This window comes from Cucurbita pepo, chromosome LG12 (genome assembly GCF_002806865.2).
Source record: "Cucurbita pepo subsp. pepo cultivar mu-cu-16 chromosome LG12, ASM280686v2, whole genome shotgun sequence".
NCBI lineage: Eukaryota > Viridiplantae > Streptophyta > Magnoliopsida > Cucurbitales > Cucurbitaceae > Cucurbita > Cucurbita pepo.
The window spans coordinates 5,935,037-5,957,728 of record NC_036649.1 but is presented as its reverse complement, the minus strand read 5'-3'; the positions used below and the strand labels follow the sequence as shown (position 1 = coordinate 5,957,728).

At 35.6% G+C, this 22,692-nt stretch overlaps 2 protein-coding genes and 1 long non-coding RNA gene across 4 annotated transcripts; all 3 read left to right on the top strand.

Annotated features, from left to right (window-relative positions):
- The first annotated feature begins 1,754 nt into the window (after window positions 1-1,754).
- On the top strand, window positions 1,755-5,596 carry LOC111806436 (protein Brevis radix-like 3). Of its 2 annotated transcripts, none has more exons than XM_023691748.1 (6): window positions 1,755-2,356; window positions 2,506-2,739; window positions 3,085-3,458; window positions 4,376-4,514; window positions 4,653-5,023; window positions 5,251-5,596. In XM_023691748.1, exons 2-6 carry the CDS (start codon window positions 2,620-2,622, stop codon window positions 5,327-5,329), a joined length of 1,083 nt encoding a protein of 360 aa, XP_023547516.1. In that variant the 5' UTR covers window positions 1,755-2,356; window positions 2,506-2,619; the 3' UTR covers window positions 5,330-5,596. The 2 variants fall into 2 exon arrangements, with proteins under 2 accessions (XP_023547516.1, XP_023547515.1); XM_023691747.1 differs by having other exon boundaries at window positions 1,756-2,356; window positions 2,540-2,739.
- Window positions 5,597-6,616: 1,020 nt separating this feature from the next.
- LOC111806435 lies at window positions 6,617-12,144 on the top strand. The gene is made up of 2 exons (XR_002816808.1): window positions 6,617-6,766; window positions 11,604-12,144. It is a non-coding gene; the product is annotated as an uncharacterized LOC111806435 (long non-coding RNA).
- A 3,120-nt stretch (window positions 12,145-15,264) lies between these two features.
- Window positions 15,265-16,762, top strand: LOC111806434 (protein BIG GRAIN 1-like B). The gene has a single exon (XM_023691746.1). It carries the CDS (start codon window positions 15,566-15,568, stop codon window positions 16,757-16,759), a length of 1,194 nt encoding a protein of 397 aa, XP_023547514.1. The 5' UTR covers window positions 15,265-15,565; the 3' UTR covers window positions 16,760-16,762.
- The last annotated feature ends 5,930 nt before the right edge of the window (window positions 16,763-22,692 follow it).

Here is a 22,692-nt window from a genome sequence, read left to right as displayed (position 1 = left end):
GATGAAATGTGTTTTTGGTGTGATTGGGTTAGTAGGAAACATGGAAATGACAAGGTCGTACAAATAATATGATTGTGTGTTGTTTGACTAGCTTGTATTTGACAGGTTTTTGTTTGTCTGGGATAGGGACAACTTCCGCCCCCATCCAAACACCCATATTTCTCCGGTAGGGGACGACCGCTAACCCAACCACCTCCAAACGGATGCCGCTCCATTCCCACATGCTTCTGTTCCCATCGCCACCTAGTATTTATTTATTTTTCAAAATAATAATAATAATTATTATTTTTTATTATTTTTTATCAGGTTGGTCCCACTTTTAAACTTTATAACATATAAAAAACATGTAATATATACACCAAATATTCAATTTTACTATTTTATTATATAATAAAATTAATAAGGAGTTTCAATTATCAATTTTGACCCTTTTAATATTATTATTTATTTTGCATAATGAGGGTGATGGCGACTTGTAACGAGCTAAAACGGATAATATTTGTTAGTCGTAGGTTCGAACGGTTATAAATAATATTATAACCAGACATCTAGCACATCTAGCAGTATGTTAGCGAGAACGTTGGGCATCCAAGAGAGATGAATTGTGAGATCCCACGTCGTTTGGAGAGGATAATGAAACTTTCCTTATAAAGGTATGAAAGCATCTGAATGCGTTTTAAAACAGTCCAATTGACAATATATTTTAACGGTATATAATAAATTTTTTACTTATTCAACAATTTTTTTTTTAAAAATTCATGAAATTATTGAATAATTAGGCCCTATTAAATATAAAGTTTATTTTTATAGCCTATATATCGGATATCTTTTTATTATTAGACACAAAATTGAAATTTTAAATATTTAATAATGAAATAAATATAGGTATAATATTTTTTAAATTGGTTAGGTATTTAAAAAAAAAAAAAAAAAAAAAAAAAAAAAAANAAAAAAAAAAACATACACAAACACAAAAATTAATGAATTAAAATAATAATTATTGAAACGGAATATTTTGGATTTGGGTCAGAAACACAACTGGCGACAAAAACGGTGCGCTCAGTGCTTCGGTTCCGTCCCGTTTGGTTTTGCGTGGAGATGGCGCTAAGCCATTTATTTCTCCCAAGTCGACTCGGTCCCTAAGCGGCTCGGGAAGCCCTTCCCTCTACGCCCCCAAAATGACAGCCAATCAAATTACCTTAATTTATTATATATTTATAATTAATATTTAATTTAATTTATAGCTTGTAATACTTTTTTTTTACCATTGGTAATTTCCTAACGCTAAGCTATTCCCACAATGACATTTTAACGAAGGGGTTTATTACTCATGGTAAATAAGGTAAATATTATAGTTGGGTCAGATAAAAAGTTAATATCAATTTGATTAAAAGAATTTGAGGTATTACATAAAATATTATTAATTAATTTAATTTTTTTATTAATTTTTTTTTGGGGTATAATTGCTACGTTACAATATGATATATATAATTTATAATATAGAGAAATATAATTGTGCATTTAAAATTTTATTTATAAGCGGCGTATATTAAAAACATAATATATTAATTTTAGAATTTATACAAATAAAAAAAAAGTGAATTAATTTAGATTTATTCGGCGATAAAGTAATAAAAATTTTAATGGATAGAAGTGGAAAGTTAGTGGTTTGAAATGATTTATTTATTTATTTTTCTTTTGATTTTATTTTAGATCCAAAAATGTTGGTAGTGCACGTGAGTGGGTCACCAACCTCGTGTCTGAATCATATCAAATTCCCAAACACAAAAACGCCTCTCCTCTTTCTTCCTTTCTGCAGAGGCGGCGGCGGAGTTCCACGGCTGCGCTACGCATTCAATACATAGCCACATAGGGCGGCTCTGCGTTGCTTCGCGCCGGAGCGAGCGTTATGGAGTGTAGAGAAGTACCTCTGTACGTTTCTGCAGCCCAAATCTCAATGGTCCACTGAGAGAAGAAGAAGAAGAAGACATTGAGTGCGTTTCACTCCTCGTAACTGGCTTTCACGCTGATCGTCGGAAAAGGAAAAGCAGAAAAGAAAAGAGAGATTAAAGTCTGCTGGAATGAAAGCGATTGAAGGGAGGAATGGAGGAAGGAAGAATCTGATGAATGTGTGTGTGTGTGCGCGCGCTTAAAGTTTCGTAGCCACGAAACCCTCTTTTTCTAATCCCGACGATTCGATTCGATTCGATTACTTCCAATCCAATCGACTTTTTCGTTCTTCTTCTTCTCCATAATCGGTTTCTTTCTCTTTCTACGGGTCCTGATTGAAAGTTATGGAAAGCGACTGCTGGACGTGATCGTTTGATCTTTTGCCTTTTTTCTTGTCCTGCTACTGGTGAATAGTTCTCTTCATTCCATTCCATTTGCTTTGCTTTTCTGTTTTTTGTTTCTTTCTTTTTTATTCCATTGCTTTATTCTTCCGTATTCCTTAAGCCTTTCGATTTTAATCTTCTTTTTCTTAGTTACTTTTTGATCTTGGTTTAGTTCATAAGAGACAAGATCTTGTGATTCTGCGCAGTTACTGAGCTTCTCGAACTCGGTTCGCCTAAAGTCATTCGCGTTAAAAAATTCAGTGGATTGTTGCTTTCTGTACCAGAGATGTTGACGTGCGTAACCTGCTCGAAGCAACAGAACAATGGATCTCTGCACCAGCAGGAGGGAGAAGAATCCGTTGCTACACCGAGGACTAAACAAACAATCAAGGCCCTCACTGCTCAGGTAAACATTTCCGTTCTGTGTTTCTGTTTCTATTCTCCGAATTTCAAGGAAATGAAGTCTGTGGCTGCTTGGTTCGTACCATTTGGAGGGAAATTTTATCTTATGGAATCGTTGTTGATTGAACATTTTGAAGATATTTATGTTCTTTCGTTTTCATTTTCCTTCACTTTCTCTGGAATCAAAATGGAGGAACAAGATAATTGTTCGATTTTCGAAGTTGGGGAAAAGAGGACAGATGATGAATCAATGTGAAATTGACGTGTTCCGATTGTTTTCTACTTTCTTGAAAGCTCATTTTACTGTCGAATTGATGTTTATGGCTGAAATTCTTTCTTCGACTTTCAGATCAAGGACATCGCCCTGAAAGCCTCTGGAGCTTACAAGAACTGCAAGCCATGTTCAGGTTCATCGAGCGACAACCGCAAGTATAAATATGCCGAATCTGATTCTGCATCAGATTCGGCGAGGTTTCATTGTCCTTACAGGCGGAATGGGAGCTCAAATTCCACACCAAGGCAATGGGGAAAGGAAATGGAGGCCAGATTGAAAGCTCTGTCAAGTGGGGAAGGAACTCCAGCTTCAGGGAGTGGACGAACTGAGATTGTTTTCATGGAAGAAGACGAACCCAAGGAATGGGTAGCGCAGGTGGAGCCCGGTGTGCTTATCACTTTCGTTTCATTTCCACAAGGAGGAAACGATCTCAAACGAATTCGTTTCAGGTAAATCATTTGGATTTCAACTGTTGCTGAAGACATCAATTTGTCTGGAGGTGGTCCACTTGATTATCATGTCTGTGATATCCCATATTGGTTGGGGAGGAGGAGACGAAACATCCTTATAAAGGGTGTGGAAACCTTTCCCTACCGGACGTCTTTGAGGGAAAGCCCGAAAGGGAAAGCCCAAAGAGGATAATATCTGCTAGCGGTGTGCTTGGGCCGTTATAAATGGTATTAGAGCCAGACATCGGGCGATGTGCCAGCGAGGAGGCTGTTCTCCGGAGGGGGTAGACACGAGGTGGTGTGCTAGTAAGGATGCTGGGCTTCGAAGGGGGTAGATTTGGTGGGAGTCCCACATCGATTGGAGAAAGGAACGAGTGCTAGTGAGGAGGCTGGGCTATGAAGGGGGGTGGATTGTAATATCCCACATTGGTTGGGGAGGAGAACGAAATGCCCTTTGTAGGGTGTGGAAACCTTTCCGTAGCAGACGCGTTTTGCCTTGAGGGGAAGCCCGAAAGGGAAAACTCAAAGAAGACAATATCTGCTACCCGTGTGCTTAAGGTTTATACACTGTTCGAAGATTGCTATAACTAAATTTACCATAACTCATCTGCTTAAACCCTTAGATTAATTGGTGATTTGATATGGTATTAGACTGAAAATGTTTGGATAGTTTGTTATCTGGTGCTATGAAACTTCCCCAGATTGCTTCCCAATAAGATCTGTACTTACCTTGTCCTGTGAAATAAGCTTAGGAGGTGGAGTCTTGTGATTTGGTTTGGATTAAACATTCTATTTCATTCCCTTCTTTTCCATGCTTGTGGGTATAAGAATCATGAATTTGAATATCATAAACGCATTAAATCTTCCTGTAATTGCTCATGATTGATTGCTAAGACTCGTTTTCTTTCATCAATCAGCCGTGAATTGTTCAACAAATGGCAAGCTGAAAGATGGTGGGCGGAAAATTATGAGAAGGTTATGGAATTGTATAATGTCCAGCGGTTCAACAGCGAAGCTTTTCCCCTCCCGCCATCCCCTTCACTGTCGGAAGACGAGGTGAGTTTTGAGCATCGTACTAATCGTGATATAATCGTGATATAAGTCGAAGTTTTGAAATGGTTAAAATTACTTTTGTCACGTTTGCAGTTTGGTATGGAATGATAAGTCCATAATAAGTGTAATATTTCTTTCCAGGGCTCCAAGATTGAATCTGCCAAGGACAGCCCCGCTACTCGACATTTGACCAACCAGCGGCTTCCTCAAACCTCCGATCACCCAATGGGAAACTCGTTATCCGAGTCACTCGATCACCATCCTAACCAACCCACTCATGGCTATGATTTAGCTTCATCCATGAAACCCTCCAGTGCAAACGACGCCAAGATCGAGACACCATCTGTAGATGGTTCTGTGAGGACGAGTGAGGGAGACCAATCAGAAGATTTTTCTGTAAGTAATGCCAGTGATCTGGAGACTGAATGGATCGAGCAGGACGAATCAGGAGTCTATATCACCATCCGGTCTCTTCCCGGTGGCTCGAGGGAGCTGAGACGCATTCGATTCAGGTAAAGAAACTGTCTCTACTTAACAAGTCTATGATAAATTGGTACAGAATTTAGCCTCTTAAACTACACTTACAGCTTGATCTTAAACAAACTGTATTGTCAATTGTCATATGTTCATCTTGGTTGGTATATTAAACTGGAAACCATAGTCAAGGTCTGTGTTCAGAATCATCTTGTTCTTGACTTACCTCAAAAATCTAACCATAGTTCGATTCGTTTTGATCCAGTCGAGAAAAGTTCGGAGAAATGCATGCGAGATTATGGTGGGAAGAGAACCGAGCTCGGATACAAGAACAGTATTTGTGATGGGGTATAGCTTAATGGAATTGCATCTCTGCCTCTCTTTTTCTTTCAATTTAGACTCTCTATGTGACTTATGATAGCAGGGATAACAGAATCTATACTGATGTTCATTCTGTCTCTCATTTCAGAAAGATTTCTCTTTCCATGGGCTTTCAATGGCCCATTAAGCTCTCTGATTTCAGGCCCATTTCAGGCCCAAGTTTCTGGGCATCTTCTTCGATGTCTGTCTTGAATCATTGGATTGGAAATAGAGAATTATTGACCTTTTAAGATTTTTTTTTAAACATTAAAAATAATCGTTTATTATTTTTTAGCCATAATTTGTTTAACCCATATGTGATTTAAATACACTAACACATTACCATATATACTTAAATAATATTAATAATTTGAGTCAAAATAAATAGAAGAAAAATAGTTAATACAAATACTCAAATAATGTAAATAAAGTCAAATAAATAGTGTTAGACGAACACGACTATCCACAATGGTATGATATTGTCTAATTTGAGCTTAAGTATGCTACTACACTTTCGGGGATCACAATTCTTTGTTCGATATTTGAAGGTTTTATTAACATAGCTAAGTTTAGGGCATGACTCTGATACCACGTTAGTGTACGTTAGGGTTCGATCACAATTCTTTGTTCGATATTTGAAGATTTTATTAACATGACTAAGTTTAGGGCATGACTCTGATACCACGTTAAATGAACACGACTCTTCACATTTGTATCATATTGTCCACTTTGAATGTAAGCTCTCATGGATTTGCTTTTGGGCTTCCCCACCAGCACTCACACGAATGGTGGGTTTGCCTTCCCCAACAGCCCTCACACGAATGGTGAGAGTATTCCTCATAATTTCCTAAATTAGGGCCCACACCAATGGTGAGAGTATTCCTGATAATTCCCTAAATTAGCCCCTACACCAACGGTGAGCGAGTATTCCTTGATTATAAACCCATAATCATTCTGGCCCACACCAATGGTGAGAGTATTCCTGATAATTCCCTAAATTAGCCCCCACACCAACAGTGAACGACAGTATTCCTTGATTATAAACGCATGATCATTCTCTAAATTAGCGGATGTGGTACTTTCATAATCCAGTTTGGACATTTTAAAAATTAATCAAATCATTATGAAATATATGGGTAATGATATATAAAACTTTAAAATTTGTTTATGGGAAATGAGTGAATTTTTAAAATTTTTAATTTACAAAAAATCATATAATTTAAAATTTTGTAATTTTTTCAAAATTAATTTTAACCAAAGGCTTTGGACGGCCTTAGTTGTGAATGAGATAATCCATTGTGTGCTGCTGAGATTCCAGAGATGTTGAGGGCCGTTGTACGCTGCTGATCGAAGCAGCTCTGCAATGGATGATCTCTGCTCCAACACGGAGTAGAGCGCTAATTAAAGCACTTAGTCCGCAGGTAAAATACTCGTCGAGCTGTTTTCTACTACTGGAGTTCAAAGAAAATGCGTTTTCCTTGTTCTTGTGGAATTTTCTGATTAGAATCTTATAGAAAAGCATGAAGAAGAATTAGATGAAATTCAGATTGATTTTAGTTGCTTTCGCTTTTTCGATAATGACTAAGAATCTGAAGAGACGGCTTGATAGTCGTTCTGTTTCTGAAATTGGAGCAGTGATTTAGGTAACGAAATGAACTGGATGGTTTCGTAGTGGATCTGACTGTTAATGAGGGCTTATTTTCATCCATTTTTTGATCTATCAAGAACGTGAAATCTACAAAGGCATATGAACTCATTAAACAGAATCCAGATTGCATAGTCAACATACTCGATTTTTTTTTTCTGTGGATCAAATGTTTGTCATCTTGTTCTGGTAGTGATAAGTGTGGCCTTTAACTCTTTCAGTGTCTTTGAGATCTGAGTTCTTTTTTCCTTGGTATTGCAGAAATTAGAAATATGAATTGACATTTTGTTTGCTTCCAAGTGTGTCCTTCTGTGGGACCTAACCCCTGAAAAACCCCTCAAACCACTCTCGAAAAGCCTAGAAAATGAAACATTTATCCTTCACCGTTGCTTGGGTCAAGAATCCGAATCTTTCTTTTTGTGCTGCTACTACTCCTAGAGCGGGAAAAGGATAAGAAAACACAAAGTGATCTCTTAGTTTTCCAACCCTTCAAAAAAGTATAATCGTCAAATAGCTGATAGGGAATCAGAAGCAAGCGAGTAGGGAGTGGAATTCCTTTAAAAAGCTTTCACTTAGAATTCTACCGGCAAGTTACTATTGAGGATTGTTGGAAGAGTCCCACGTTGGCTAATTAAGAAGATGATCGTGAGTTTATAAGTAAGGAATACATCTCCATTGGTACGAGGCCTTTTGGGGAAACAAAAAGCAAACCCATGAGTGTTTATGCTCAAAGTGGAGAATATCATACCGTTGTGGAGATCCGAGATTCCTAACAGTTACTTCTTAGTCCCGTTTCTTCATTTCTCTCAGTTGTTGCCCCTTAAAAATATCAGAATACATGTGCTATAGAGATATGAAATACAGTTGTCTAGCAGGGACATTGCCTCTTTTTCTTTTTGTTCCATCAGCCGTGAATCGTTCAATGGATGCGTAGTTTTCAAAACTTGACTTGGATCAGGCAACAAAATAAGGAAACCAATTGGTAGAAAAGTATAGATAGGCCTAATTTTCAAAAACAAAAAATTAAATGTTTATCATGTTGAATGAAACAGGGACACTAAATCCGTATCCGGGCACTGCCTATGGCAGAATAGGGAGTTTGGGCATTTGGCTTCAGGTATTGAAGATTTGCTATTATGAAATTGACACTTTTTTGCCCATTAGATTAGTATATTACATCTACAGAGAACCAGTTACTAGCTTGTGAGCAAGAACTGCACAAATTTAGGATCTTTATAGCTTACTTTTTGTGAGTTTCAAGTTTAGATTAAGATTCGAACCCATGTTTCTTCTATTGGTTTGTCGATCCAAGATTTATTAGACAATCCTATTGGTTTGGCAGTAGTCCAGACCCACTAATTCACGCAAGTTTTCTAAGGTTAGGCTTCCTGTACCTACACCCCATGGACAGACTTGGTTAGCTTAAACTTCTTTAAGTGCTCCTCTTAAACTGCAGACTTAACATTCCCACACTTGAATGCCAAGCCTGCACCCCATAGAAGTAATCGTGTAACTGTATAAAACTGATTTTGGGAGCTCAGCGGATAAAACACCAATTACACAGAAAACTGATTATTTGTTTACTTGCAACCTGTTTGGTTTGTGATCGTAGATACTAAATGTGAGATCCCATATTAGTTAGAGAGTGAACGAAACATTGATTATAAGGGTGTGAAAAATCTCTTCTTAGTAGACGCGTTTTAAAACCGTGAAGGAGACGGTAATACGTACCGGGCTAAAGCGGACAATATTTGTGTGGGCTTGGGCAGTTACAAATAGTATCAGAGCCAGACACCGGGCGGTGTGCCAGTGAGGACGCTGAGCCCCATGGGAGGTAGATTGTGAGATCCCACGTTGGTTGGATAGGAGAACGAAGCATTCCTTATAAAGGTGTGGAAATCTCTCCATATTTAACGTGTTTTAAAATCATGAGGTGGACAGCGATACGTAACAGACCAAAGCAGACAATATTTATTAACAGTAAGCTTGACTGCTATACTAAATATCTAGGATTTAAATATTTAAGATAATAATAGATGTCTTTTACTTGATGTCTAGATGTATGTGGAAAAATGAGTGTTGGAGAATTAAATATAGCAGAATTAAAACCCAAGTTGGAAAGTGAGGCTCTATGTTCATAATTACTATTACGGCTTTTGTCTGCTTTTGACTAATGCAATGTGGCTGCTTACTGTTTCTCATATTACATAATCCTCTTTCTTATATTTCTCTTCTTAGACCCGCGACTGTGGATTTCTGTCGGTATGTGGATAGTAATAGTTAACTTGAGTTATATTGCCTGTTAGGAATCAAATAATATGGTGAAAGCTAGTGCTAGTTATATTGGAGAGCAACTTTGGCTATAGATTAATAGGCCAAACGTATAGTTTAATGGACAAAAACATCATTCATAAGATTGACTGTTAAATCTTCACTCCATAAATTGTTGAATGAAAAAGAGAAAGAAAGCTATAGATCAATACGAATCGAAGGATGGTGATAGCTAGTGTTAGCTATGTATATATTTTGCAGGAGAACAGAACTTTCAAAGAGAATGAAAAGAATCTTAGCTAATTCAATGACAGGAATAAAAGGATGGTAAAAGCTAACCTTACCTAAAGATGGGTAGGAATGAATAGTAGGATGGTGAAAGCTAGCTAACTCTGGTTCCCATTTGAGTTTGAATTTTTCTTTTCTAGGAGCTCGGAATTCAAATATCTGATTTTTTTGGTTAAGAAGTTAACCTTACCTAAAGATTGTTAGGAGTTTAGGAGTGAATAGAAGGATGGTGAAAGCTAGCTAACATTGTTTCTATTTACACGATTTAGCTTGAAACTACCGGAGCTAGGAATTCAAATTTATGATCTTTTGGTTAAGAAGCTAACCTTACCTAAAGATTGTTAGGAGTGAATAGAAGGATGGTGAAACATTTAACCGACTTAGCTTGAAACTACTGTTTTTTTCTTTTCGAATTCAAATATCTGATCTTTTGGTTAAGCTCTACTCATATACCTTAAATAGTTGAGTGATATTCAAGTTGATATGTCAATGATTCTTCTCAAAACCACAAAAGTCGTAGATCAAAACGTTTGTAGAGGGAGGCCAATAGTCCATAGTTAAAACGATTTTAGACCAATGAAATGAATGAACGATCTTAGACCAATGAAGTGAATCAAAATGGTTTAGAGTGCCCATCCGTTTAAAATAATGGATGCTTCTCTCATCTAAGAAAAAGGAATGGAAAAAAGAAGTTAAAAGAAAAGACAAGGGGGAAAAGTAATTCCCATTGGAATGATGAACTTTATAAAAGTTGAAGGATTAAAGTTAAAATTTGAGCATATTTCACATGATTAAGAAAAGAAAAGGGTAAGTTTGATTCCTCTACCACATGTTATTCTAAGCCCTTTGAGACTTGTCGAATCTAATTGGGGGCTGCATCCCACTATCATCATCAACTCTCATTATGATATATCTCCTAATGTGCGAATTTTGGGTCCCTAACATCGAATTCCAATTCTATCTTTCATATTTTCGATTAAACTTACAAGTTTAGTCTTTAAATTTTAAGATTCGTATGAAATAGGTCTAAGTTTCAAACTTTAGAAAATATTTGATATTTAAGTTCATACCCTTTAGATTTCATATCTATAAGTCTTTGAACTGTTAATGTTTTATATATAAGGTATTTATTAAACACGACGTTAAACGTTCAATAAACTCATTGAATCTTGGAGTCCTGCCATGGCTAATTAAGAGGAAGATTTTGGGTACATAACTAAAAGACATTATTTTTATTGGTACGAGATATTTTGAGAAAACTAAAAGTAAAGTGACAAAAGATTATGCTCAAAGTAGACAATATTGTACAATTGTAGAGGTTTGGCTGACTCATTAATGATATTAGAGCCATGGTATCAATAGGGGACTCTACTTTGTCTTCGCACACATATTTCATCGGTTTTCTTTTTTTATTTTTTTTAATAAAAACAGTGAAATCCTACCCCTACCCCTACCCCTATCCCTATCCCTATCCCTCTGGATCTCTTTAATTAAGTGATTTGTTTTATTCTAATCTATTTCTTTAGGATAATCAAATCATATCTCTCTCTTAAAATTATTTTTTAAAAAAATGAAAAATGAAAAAAAAAAAAAAAAAAAAAAAAAAAAAAAAAAAAAAAAAAAAAAAAAAAAAAAAAAAAANAAAAAAAAAAAAACTCTATGACCACGAACACAATTATTGTCCTAATAAGAACCTCTCTCTCTCATAAACACACACGTATGCATATGAAGGGATGTGTGCAATTTTTTTTATTTATAAATAATATATTTGTTTGTTTGTTTATTATTATTATTAGTTTAGACATAAGCATAATATCTTGTTTAGAAATGTAAAGTAATTTCATGGATTCCATTCCTCTTTTTTATATATATATATTTGATATTCCCTCTTCCAATATATTTGACATTTTGGAATGACTTTCACTATAAACATGAACCACAATATTCTTTTTCCATTTGACTTCTATTCCTATCTATCTTCTTGTCAAAATAATTAATAATTTTCATTTGACTTTGATACCAATAGTTACGGTTGTACTTTTTTAACTGTGCAGTGTCTGATCTTGATATGCTCACGACAAGCTTTAAGCGGAACTTGAGCTCTATATTCATTTTTTGTCCCGGCTTTGTGGCTTCATCAAACTTAGGCGAGGTTTGTTTTCGTCAACCGAATATTACTTGTGTAGAATCCAAGTTTGTTTGTCCACACACGCTGCTTTGCCTCTATATTAGGCCAAGTCATTTGACTCGACTTTGCCTCTATTCGGGGCCAAGGTCTCTTGATACGATGTTGCATCTCATCGTCTCATTTTGATTCTCAATTAACATGACCCATATGTCTTGACGTCATTCCAAGTCACGGGGTGTCGTCGGCCATCGCAGCTCACTCGATCATTCCATCTAGAATGAGCTCACTTGTCATTCATAACATTGGGACATCTCGAACATGCAAGAGAGAAAAAAAATAGAGGTAGATAATAACTTCAACTTTCATATTAGTCTAAACCTTACGCATTTCAATTTAACCTCCACATTTGTAAGGAACTGAGTTTAACCCACCGTAGAGAACTGGTCATATATGAGCTATCTCAATTACTCGATATTGTGAAGTTTGACATTATACCTCATCTAGTTCTAAATAATAATAATAACAACAAGATCATGAGATTGAACATGGAGCGGTTTCATGTTATCTCGGTGACGTAAATAGGTCTGTATCATCATTTAAAAGGGGTGGGGGGTGAGGGTAATTAATTAAGAGATAAACTAGTTAATATGAAGCATGCAAAGACCTCCAAAGGAAGCTTTGAATGGAACTATTGATTGTTGTTGGAAGTGTACTCAATTGGGTTGGTGCCATTGTTTTCATTCTCTCTTTTGAGTGTGTTGAGAGATTTTAGGGTTTCAAACCTAAAACACAAATGATTAAGATTAAAATGTTGGGTTTCTAATTTTTTTTTTTTTTTTTTTTTTTTTTTTTTTTTTTTTNATAATGCATATTTAGATCATTTTTTTTTTTTTAGTTTGACCATTTTGATCTCTTCATTTTCATTGCATCTCTTTTTTATCGGGATTTTAGCATTACATTTCATTCACGAAATTTCTTAAGATACAGCCCAGAATAATATTCATTATACATAAAATTTATGCTAAAATTTTGCAGGCAGTATTAGAATTAGAGATGTCAATGTTGTTAAACGTAGAATCGATCATGTCTGTACATACTAAGATAATCTACTGTTTTATCATATCTGTACATACTAAGATAATCTACTGTCTTATCATATCTTACATACTAAGATAATCTACTGTCTTATCATATCTGTACATACTAAGATAATCTACTGTTTTATCATATTTGTACATATTAAGATAATCTACTGTTTTATCATATTTGTACATACTAAGATAATCTACTGTTTTACTTATTTGTTACCGAGAATCTATGATTTACTGTTTGTTACTGAGAATCTATGATTTCCCATCTTCGTCTCTGTCTCTTATTTCAATCTCTATCCCTATTTTTGTTTATTTTCGTACGGATCATAACGAACATTCTCTTATTTCAATCTCCATCCCTATTTCAATCTACAATATTATAACATTTCATAAGCCAAAATATAATATAATATTTAACGTAAGTTTTAAATTTTTAATATTATATATATATATATATATATATATATACTTACCAAGTAAGTAAAGAAAAAAAAAGTAATAATATATATTTAGACACCTAATAATCATTATCATACAAAGTTGACAACAACATGCAAATCTTGAATCACCCATTTCATATATTTAGTTTCATCTACAATAAGATCTAACATCATGATTGAATCTTTATTTGGATCCAAGACATATCCCAATTGCCTTATTAAAAAAAGATGACTATGTTTCAAAGTAGTTAAGTCACATTAACATGATTGGGGATCCATAAATACTTCCCCACGACTACAATCAAGACTCATGATTCAATAATGTCGTGTATGTTCTTGCTTTGTTCGATATAATTTTAGGGTTCGATCTAGTTAGACCTATACATATGATCTATAGTATTGGTTAGACACAGACCTCTGGTTTCTAGATTTGATCCTTACATATCTTGACCAATTCAAGGTGAAAATAGGGTTGCTCGAGTGGAAAAGCAAGAACAGGAGATGGGATTAGACGACCCAAGAGTGAGCAATAAAACCCTGAATCCAATTTTGGCTAATACGAACGCACAAAAGAACGAAAAGGGTTGTGGGAATGAGTGAATTTCTTTGCACTAAAGGTGTTCGTGAGTTGAATTTGGACGAGTTGGAACGTTTTATAGACCTATATATATATATGTATATGAATGAGGTTTAGGGTATTTGATTTTAGGGCTTTTTAGGGTTCCTTTGACTGTGGGCAAAGTTCCAAGTCCTCCACAACAAAGTTGTCATGCGCCCAAAGAATTATGATGAGAAGCTGCCGCATTAGTTGACCTTTTTTTTTTTTACTCATAAGAACACACCAACTACCAAACATTAACATAATAACACTTCTTCATACGAATCACACGTTTGAAACAAAAAACGTCCATCCTATTAAAGTCGGGTTAGCTCAACAATAGTCAGTACGTACTTTTTTTTAGGAGTTTAAATTTTCATATCATCACTCGTACTAAAAAAAAGTCAACCGTTATAGCTTATTAGAGATGACATCATGTGAGATAAGGTTGAAAAACGAGCCTTCCGTCCAGGTATTGTTTATTGTAAATCAACATTGTTTAAAAATTACGTAGAATCCCGTAACAATAAAATATTAAATAGTAAGAAAAAATATATAATGAGAACGGAAACAAATACGTGATCTGCGAGAGTACTAGAAAAAATTTCTTTAAATTCTTAAATTCTTGTTCGTTACTTTTAGAATTTAAATTCGAAGAAATCGAGAAATCTTTAGGGTTTTCTCATAGGAAAAATGGTCCTTACACTCAAAATACTACCATTGCACTAAATTTTTTTCCAATTTTTCAAAATTTTCCAATATAATTTAGATGTCAATATTTCTATAAAAAAAAAAAAAAATAATAATAATAATAATAAAGAATTAATTCTTATGATAAATATGCACTTTCCATCTTTTAAAAGTTAAAATGTTTACCATTTTTATTATATTCATATTAATAATTTTTTTATTATTATTTTTTATTTTATGTTTTATGGTTTATTTATCCATTGACATGTCATGTATATTTAGTATTTTGTATGTAATTTATTCATAATTTAACCATAAAATGAGTCATGTGAGTTGAGTTGGAACGGAAAACTCTCACCAACACGAATTTCGTGAGTTGGTCGAGATAGTAACTCGAATAAAATTCGAGTAATCCAAAAAGTTCACAACTCAACCCACCAGAAGTCAAAGATTTACAAGTAACACTGCATTATTAACCTTGGTTATAAACGTCAAATATTCTTAATCTATGTTAGAGTAGGGCTGAGTTCTAACCCATTCTAACCCTATTTTCAGGCGGGTCGGTTTAATTGACTCAACCTAAATGTTAACTACTGAACCAACTAGACCCAATCTAAATTGAAAAAAAATAAATAATAATCAATTAAAAATATTTACCGTAGCGATGGTTTGGCACCCTGGCTGATTCAGCTTCCCGTGCAAGCGCTGAATGGCCGTCGCTCTTATAAGTGCCTCTGAAGCACAGCATCACAGACACACACACACACACTCTCTCTCTCTCTCTCTCTCTTCAATCATTTTCTCTGCGCTTTCTCTCTCCTCTGTTCAAGTTTCGTTCTCAGGCGTGGCCTTCTCCTCTCATCATTCTTTCTCTCTTTTCTCTCTCACGAAAACTCCATTGATGATCATTTACATTCTCTCTGATCTGCAACACTTTTTCCCTCTCTGTTTTTATCCTTCATAATCATACCTTCACCACAGCTTTTGACGCTCTTTCAACCGGACAGCGACCACCGCCATCCATAATTGTTTCGGTTTCAAGTTTTTTTTTCTATATAACCATTCATCCATGGATGTTTGGGATAAACAACTGCAGGAAGATCGACACGGCCGTCATCGGAAGCAGAATCCGTCCTTCTCTTCCTCTCTTCTTGACGCTATTTATCGCTCTATTGACGAAAGCAACGGCGACGAGAGAGAAGAACAGGTGATCTTGTACAGAGAGACTATGAGGAAGAAGCAGAGCATTGGTTTCGAAGAGGATGAAGACGATAGGTTGAATTTCCGCCGCGCTTGTATGATTGAGAAGTGGATGGAAAAGAAGGTGAGTGAGAAGGTTGTTGTTCGTCGGAGTTCTATGGTGGATTTCGATCGGAAGGCGAGGAATGTTCGCGATCGTGATTTTAAGAAATTGATGAATTCGAGTTCGAGTTCTTCGGAATCGAGTTCCGGAGGGGGATTTTCTTCGTCCGAATCGGAAACGAGGTCATCTCCTTATACAATGCAAAGGCCGAGGCCGATTAGAACAGAGAAGCCTCAATTCGAGAAGCCGAAGAACGAAAACGGCTTCGTGAAGACGAAATCGAAAGCCCTAAAAATCTACGGAGATCTGAAGAAAGTGAAACAGCCAATCTCTCCTGGCGGCCGTTTGGCGACCTTTCTCAACTCGCTCTTCAATGGAGGAAGTCCAAAGAAACAGAAATTCACAAATTCCGCCAAACAAAATGACGCTTGTATGAGAAAATCAAAATCCTCTCAAGGATCGACGTGTTCTTCCGCATCGTCGTTTTCTAGGTCCTGTCTAAGCAAAACACCGTCGTCAAGCGAGAAACTCATCAACAGTAGCAGTACAAAACGATCTGTGAGATTCTGCCCTGTGAGCGTGATACTAGACGAAGACTCTCGGCCTTGCGGTCACAAAAGCCTTCGAGACGAGCTCGGTCTAATGGCGGCAGCGACAACTCTGCGAAACGCTATCAGAAACGACCATTGCCGAGCAGAGGAAGCTTCAAAAGATCTGATGAACAGTTTCCAAAAGAAGATCAATGACGATGTGTACATAAACAGAGAAGAAGAAGAAGAAGAAGACGACGACGAAGACGAAGATGACGACGAAGATGCAGCGAGTTGTTCGAGCTCTGATCTGTTCGAATTGGATAATCTCTCCTCCATCGGAATCGAAAGGTATCGCGAAGAACTTCCAGTGTATGAAACTACGCATTTCAGTACGAATCAGGCCATCGCCGATGGATTAATTTTGTAATAANGGAATTGATAGTAAAAAGTTTCTATCAGCCTTTTGGAATTGGTGTCTTGGGGGTTTAGATGAACAATAACCAAAAATTTTCCCTTCCAAAAAAAAAAATAAAAAANCTTTTACTCTTTATCTATATTTTTCCGATCCGTTCTTATTTTTCATAGTCCAGCTTAGTCGTTCAATCACAGTTTACTCGTATCAAACTCGTCGGTTATTATAAGATTTAGATCGACAATTGAATAAAGACGACAATATTCAACTACTCGAGTTACATCTAAATTCGTTAGGACGTAAAAGGAAGTTTGAGAATACAACTAAGTAAAGACAATAGTATTCAACTACTTGAGTTGTATCTAAATTTCGTTAGGGTGTAAAAGGAAGTCTGAGAACACAACTGAGTAAAGACTACAACATTCAATCACTCGAACTGTATCTAAATTTGTTAGGGCGTAAAATGAAGTATGAGAACATAGCTAAGTAAAGATGACAATATTCAACGACTCGAGTGGTATCTAAATTCATTTGGGCGTAAAAGGAAGTCTGAGAACACAACTGAGTAAAGACAACAGTATTCAATGACTCGAGCTGTATCTAAATCCATTAGTGCATAAAAGGAAGTCTGAGAACGCAACTGAGTAAAGACGACAATACTCAACGACTCGAGCTGTATCTAAATCCATTAGTGCGTAAAAGGAAGTCTAAGGAACGCAACTGAGTAAAGAAGACAGTGTTCAACGATCGAGCTATATCTAAATTCATTAGGGCATAAAATAAAGTCTGAGAACGCAACTGAGTAAAGACGACAATATTCAACGACTCGAGCTGTATCTAAATCCATTAGTGCATAAAAGGAAGTCTGAGAACACAACTGAGTAAAAACAACAGTATTCAACGACTCGAGCTGTATCTAAATCCATTAGTGCATAAAAGGAAGTCTGAGAACGCAACTGAGTAAAGACGACAATATTCAACGACTCGAGCTGTATCTAAATTCGTTACGCCATAAAAGAAAGTCCAAGAACACAGTCGAGTAAATACGACAATACTCAACAGCTCGAACTGTATCTAAATTCGTCATAGCATAAAAGAAAGCCCGAGAACACAAAAGACAAAGGTAAAAGCAAAGGCAAATTTTCTTGAGAGAGAGAGAGAGAGAGGGATTTTCCTTTAGGACATTGTAACGTAGGGACATGTTTTGCTTTAAGACAACAATGTCTTCATGCACTACGAATCATTGCTGCCGGAGACACAAGTTTTCCGGCAAACAAACCAAACAGTTATTTTCTTTTCTTTTCTTTTCTTTTCTTTTCTTTTCCTTCCAAACAAACAGACACCAAACACAAACATTCATCATTTAATACCTTAGTAAATATTTGGTTAAAAAAAAGTGAATTATTTAATATATTAATTCATACTAACAATATATATATATATATATGAAAATATTTTTTAAAATACATAAATAAATAAATAAATAAAGTAAAAGAAAGGTGTGGTCTCCAAAGCAATGGACAACAAGATCCAACCTTTGATCTCTAAACCCCTTTGATGTCAAATTTTGGTTGCCTTCAAATCAAAGAGTTTATATTTTCAAACATATATATATATATATATATATATATATATGTTCCACCCACTTTCACCTAAAGTATATTGCTAACATACATCCTTTTCAAACTTCCACATCATTCCTATCCCAACCAATTTGTACCATCCCGTCTTTCTCGATCGATGTTTTGCATACCTTCACAGTGTTGCTTTTGGTTCCACTTAAAAGGGCTCGTCCTAATAGAAATAGTTGTTCTCTGTACATATTTTCTTTCCCGAACGAGCATTTTGGGTGTTTCTAAATGTAATTGGAACGTTAACACTAACTTCTAAGTATCGTCTTTAGCTACAAATAAAGAAGAAACCTTGCTCCGTAATACTTAATGTTGCTTAACTGGATGACCCATTTACTAGCACGTCAAATAATGGTCACACGAAGATTCATTATCTGTAGTCGTTTAGCTCATCAAACAATGGTCACACGACTCTTGACTATCATAGAGATTCCTTATCTAGAGTCGTTCAGTACATCAAGTAATAGTCACATGACTCTCGACTATTCGTACATTTCTTAAAGTTGGGACTGATTTGGTTGGTCCGTCACGTTTTTTTTTTATAAATAAATTAATTAGAGGGAAGAAAATGTAACTTTATTGGGAGTCGCAAAAAAACCTTTGAAATTAGAGGTACAAAACCACATGGGAAAGGGCTATATATAACCAATCCCAACCCATTTCTTGCTATTTTATTCACAATCACAACTAGTTTTAGGCCCCATTTCCTACATAATTCCAAAATAATTCATATCTTTAAATAACCAATGAAACCCCAATATAACCTTATAGTCCTAAAATACATGTGTGGGGACTCCCTTTTCGTCTCGTTTTGAGTATCAAATTTGAAAAATGACCCAAATCTATCCCGAACAATTTGAATTAGACTGATTAAAATTTATGTATTTAATGACATTAGCACGTGTATTCATTAACTGATAGGACAACAGTTAATATGAGCGTAGCTCCAACGGTAATTGACATATACTAATTCTTTTTAGTAGAGATGTTCATTTAACATATGGGGGTCGAGAACAGTAATTAACTGTAACAACCCAAGTCCACTGCTAATAGATATTGTCTGCTTTGACCCGTTATGTATCGTCGTTAGTTTCACTGTTTTAAAACGCGTCTACTAAGGAGTGGTTTCCACACTTTTACAATGAATGTTTTGTTGCCCTCTCCAACCAATGTGGGATCTCACACTGACATATAGTAATTTTTTTTAGTAGAGATATTTATTTAATTTGTAGGGCTCGAGACCTGAATGAGGTGGGAATTTGGAGAATGGGAGAGGGGGTGGAGGGACATTTGGCCCGATATGAAGATTATATTCTCTGTCCCTGATGATAAGGATCACGGTGTTCCAAATGTTCCAATTGGATCTATTACACGATCCAAGGCCAAAAAGATTCAACAAACATTCATTCTTCATCTTCAAAATTGGATAGGCTTTAGATTTAAGGGGATCGAGATTAAATCATGGCAACTAACTTCTTTAGTGGTCGAAAGTTTGTGTGTGGGGAGACTATAAATACCCACACATTATTATATAAAAGATTAGATTGTGAATGAATGAAATCGAGACTTTCACTCTTAGAAATCGGAACATATTTTTGCAATTTCTAAGTTTCATGCAATTCTTGTGGTAGATTGTATTTGATTCTTTCAATCAAACCTTAATCAAGTTCGATTGTGAAGTGACTCAATTTAGAACAAGGTTCCAAATCTTGCTTCTACATCTTTGATCTTTGACCTTATCTCTTGGTTGATCCGAAGTTTGTATAAAAAATGTGTTAATTTCTTTGATTCAAGGGTTCTTGTTTCAACCAAAGCTTGGATCGTTGTGCTAAGGATTAGGGTTGACTTATCACCGGACCCAATTCTACACTCGATTTTATCCCGTTTGATTTGGTGATTATAAAGCAATATCTTTTTAAAAAATTATTAACTAAAAAAATTGTATAGAAAAGAAAGCCTATTGCTAAGCCTAGAGTCAAAAGTTTCATAGGCTTCAAATGAATTTGTTTATGTATCTCATTTAGATTTGGAGCATTGAATTCTTTATGGGCCCTCCCTATATCCTATACTTTTAGACTTTGGGTTATAATTTTAACCCTATCTTTTATATCAATATTTTTCTAATTATTAAAATTTATCTTACGATATCTCGGTGCGTCACATCACGCTTCGTTAATTCATAGTACTATCATTACCGTCAGTGTCACTTAATGACAACAAAAGCCCACAATTTAACATTCGGGTAAAATTTTAAAAGCGGTGAAAATCACTTTCAACCGTGTTTTTAATAAGTCAAACTCAATTTAATGTTCGGTTTTATAGTTTCAAACATGATTTTTATACTGTCGAAATTGGTTTTGAATGGAGAAAAACGTGTGTTGTAGTGGTTTTAACCATTTCAGAATAATTCCTAAAATGCCCTTACTCTTCTTGTGAGATCCAATATCGATTGGAAATGGGAACGAAACATTTCTTATAAGGGTGTGGAAACCTCTCCTTAGCAGACACGTTTTAAAACCGTGAGACTAACAATAATACATAACGGACCAAATCGAACAATATCTACTACCGGTGGGCTTAGGCTGTTACACTTTCGAAAACCCATATTAAACTCACTGTAATTGATGCAGAAGTGTTTCTAAAATCAGTGATTCGAACCTCTAATTTTTTCGTCGAAAATATACATTACACATTTTTTAGCTCGAAACGAGAAAAGACAAACGTTCACGTCCCAACAAGTGTACGGTATGATATTAATTATCCGAACAATATAAGACTAAATTGCTAGCAACTATGGGACAATAGTAGGACCATAACATGCACCACAAATACTTCCGAACGTTTAAATATTCGGCCATGCATGTCGCCCAACCACCAAGCACAAGCCTATGGTACTTACCAAATCTCGTAATTATACGATTCAAAAGTTTCACGTACCTCCACAATAGTACAATATTATTAGTTAAGTTCTCGTGACTTTACACAAGAGCTCGTTCTTATCCGGTCTAACTCTTCTTTGTTTCGTAGCACACTCTAACTGTATGGTAAAACCTAAACACGAACCAGACAAAGTTAAGGAATTTTCACTATAAACATCTGTCACGAATGTCGGAGTAGCATACTTCCACAATAGTATGATATTGTCCACTTATGGTCTCGTGATTTTACACGAGAACTTGCTCTTCTCCTTTTTAAAGCACACTTTGGTAAAACTTAACTACAGACCAAATAAACTTAGGGAACTTTCACCCGAACATCACATCTGTCACAAAGGTCAAGAATTGAATCTTAGACCCTAAAACGTTTAGCATACCTCCACAATAGTACAATATTGTCCACTTAAGCTCTCGTATATTCGAGTTCGATTGTGTTGTCCAATCTAATGGAAACCAAATGGAGGTCACTTCTTGTCTTTAAAGTGCGTTTGGTGGGAATAAATGTTATCCCTTTTGTTTTGGCCAAATTATTTGGAAGGGTGTTGTCTAAGGGGACCTCCCTTCTTGCCTCTCATTTTTGTCCTCTCTTTCATTTATCTATTATTTTTACTATTTTCTTTTTCTTTTTATTTTCGAGTCGTTTTGCTTTAGGCTTCCCCAAAATGTCTCATACCAATGGAGATAGTATTCTTTGTTTATAAACTCATGATCATTCCCTAAATTAGCCGATGTGGGACTTTCATCATCCAACAAAAGTAAACAATATTTGTTAATGGTAGGCTTGGACGGTTACAAATGGTATTAGATCCAGACACCAAGTGGTGTGCTATGAGGACGCTGACCTCTAAGAGAAGTGGATTGTGAGATCGCACGTCGGTTGGAGAAGAGAAGGAAACATTCTTTATTTTATTAGAGTATGAAAACGTCTCCCTAACAAATCTATTTTAAAACGTATTTTTTTATTAATTTAATCTAAAATTAACCATTTATTAATTTAATAAATGGCATAATATTATTTTTTGAAAAATGAAAAAGATTGGTGACGCAATAAAAGTGAAAAATAGAAGTGGTGGGCCCACTAATGCACTCCGAAGTCTGGCAACCAAGCGTGCTACGAGACTTTCTCTCTCTCTCCTCTGTCTAATATAACTTTCTCTCTCCTCCCTCCGCACGTGACAGATTGGGCCCTCGTGTCCCAGCCTTGTCGTGCATGCACACGTGCGCCCAGATCTACCCACTAATTAAAAAAAACTCAAATTGTTCTAATTAAATTAAAATTTTCCAAATTATACTTAAGCTTGATTAAATTTCTTGGTGGACCTTAATAAATTAAAATTTAAAATTTTATATTATTTACGAAGGCACACGAGTTAAGTTGAAG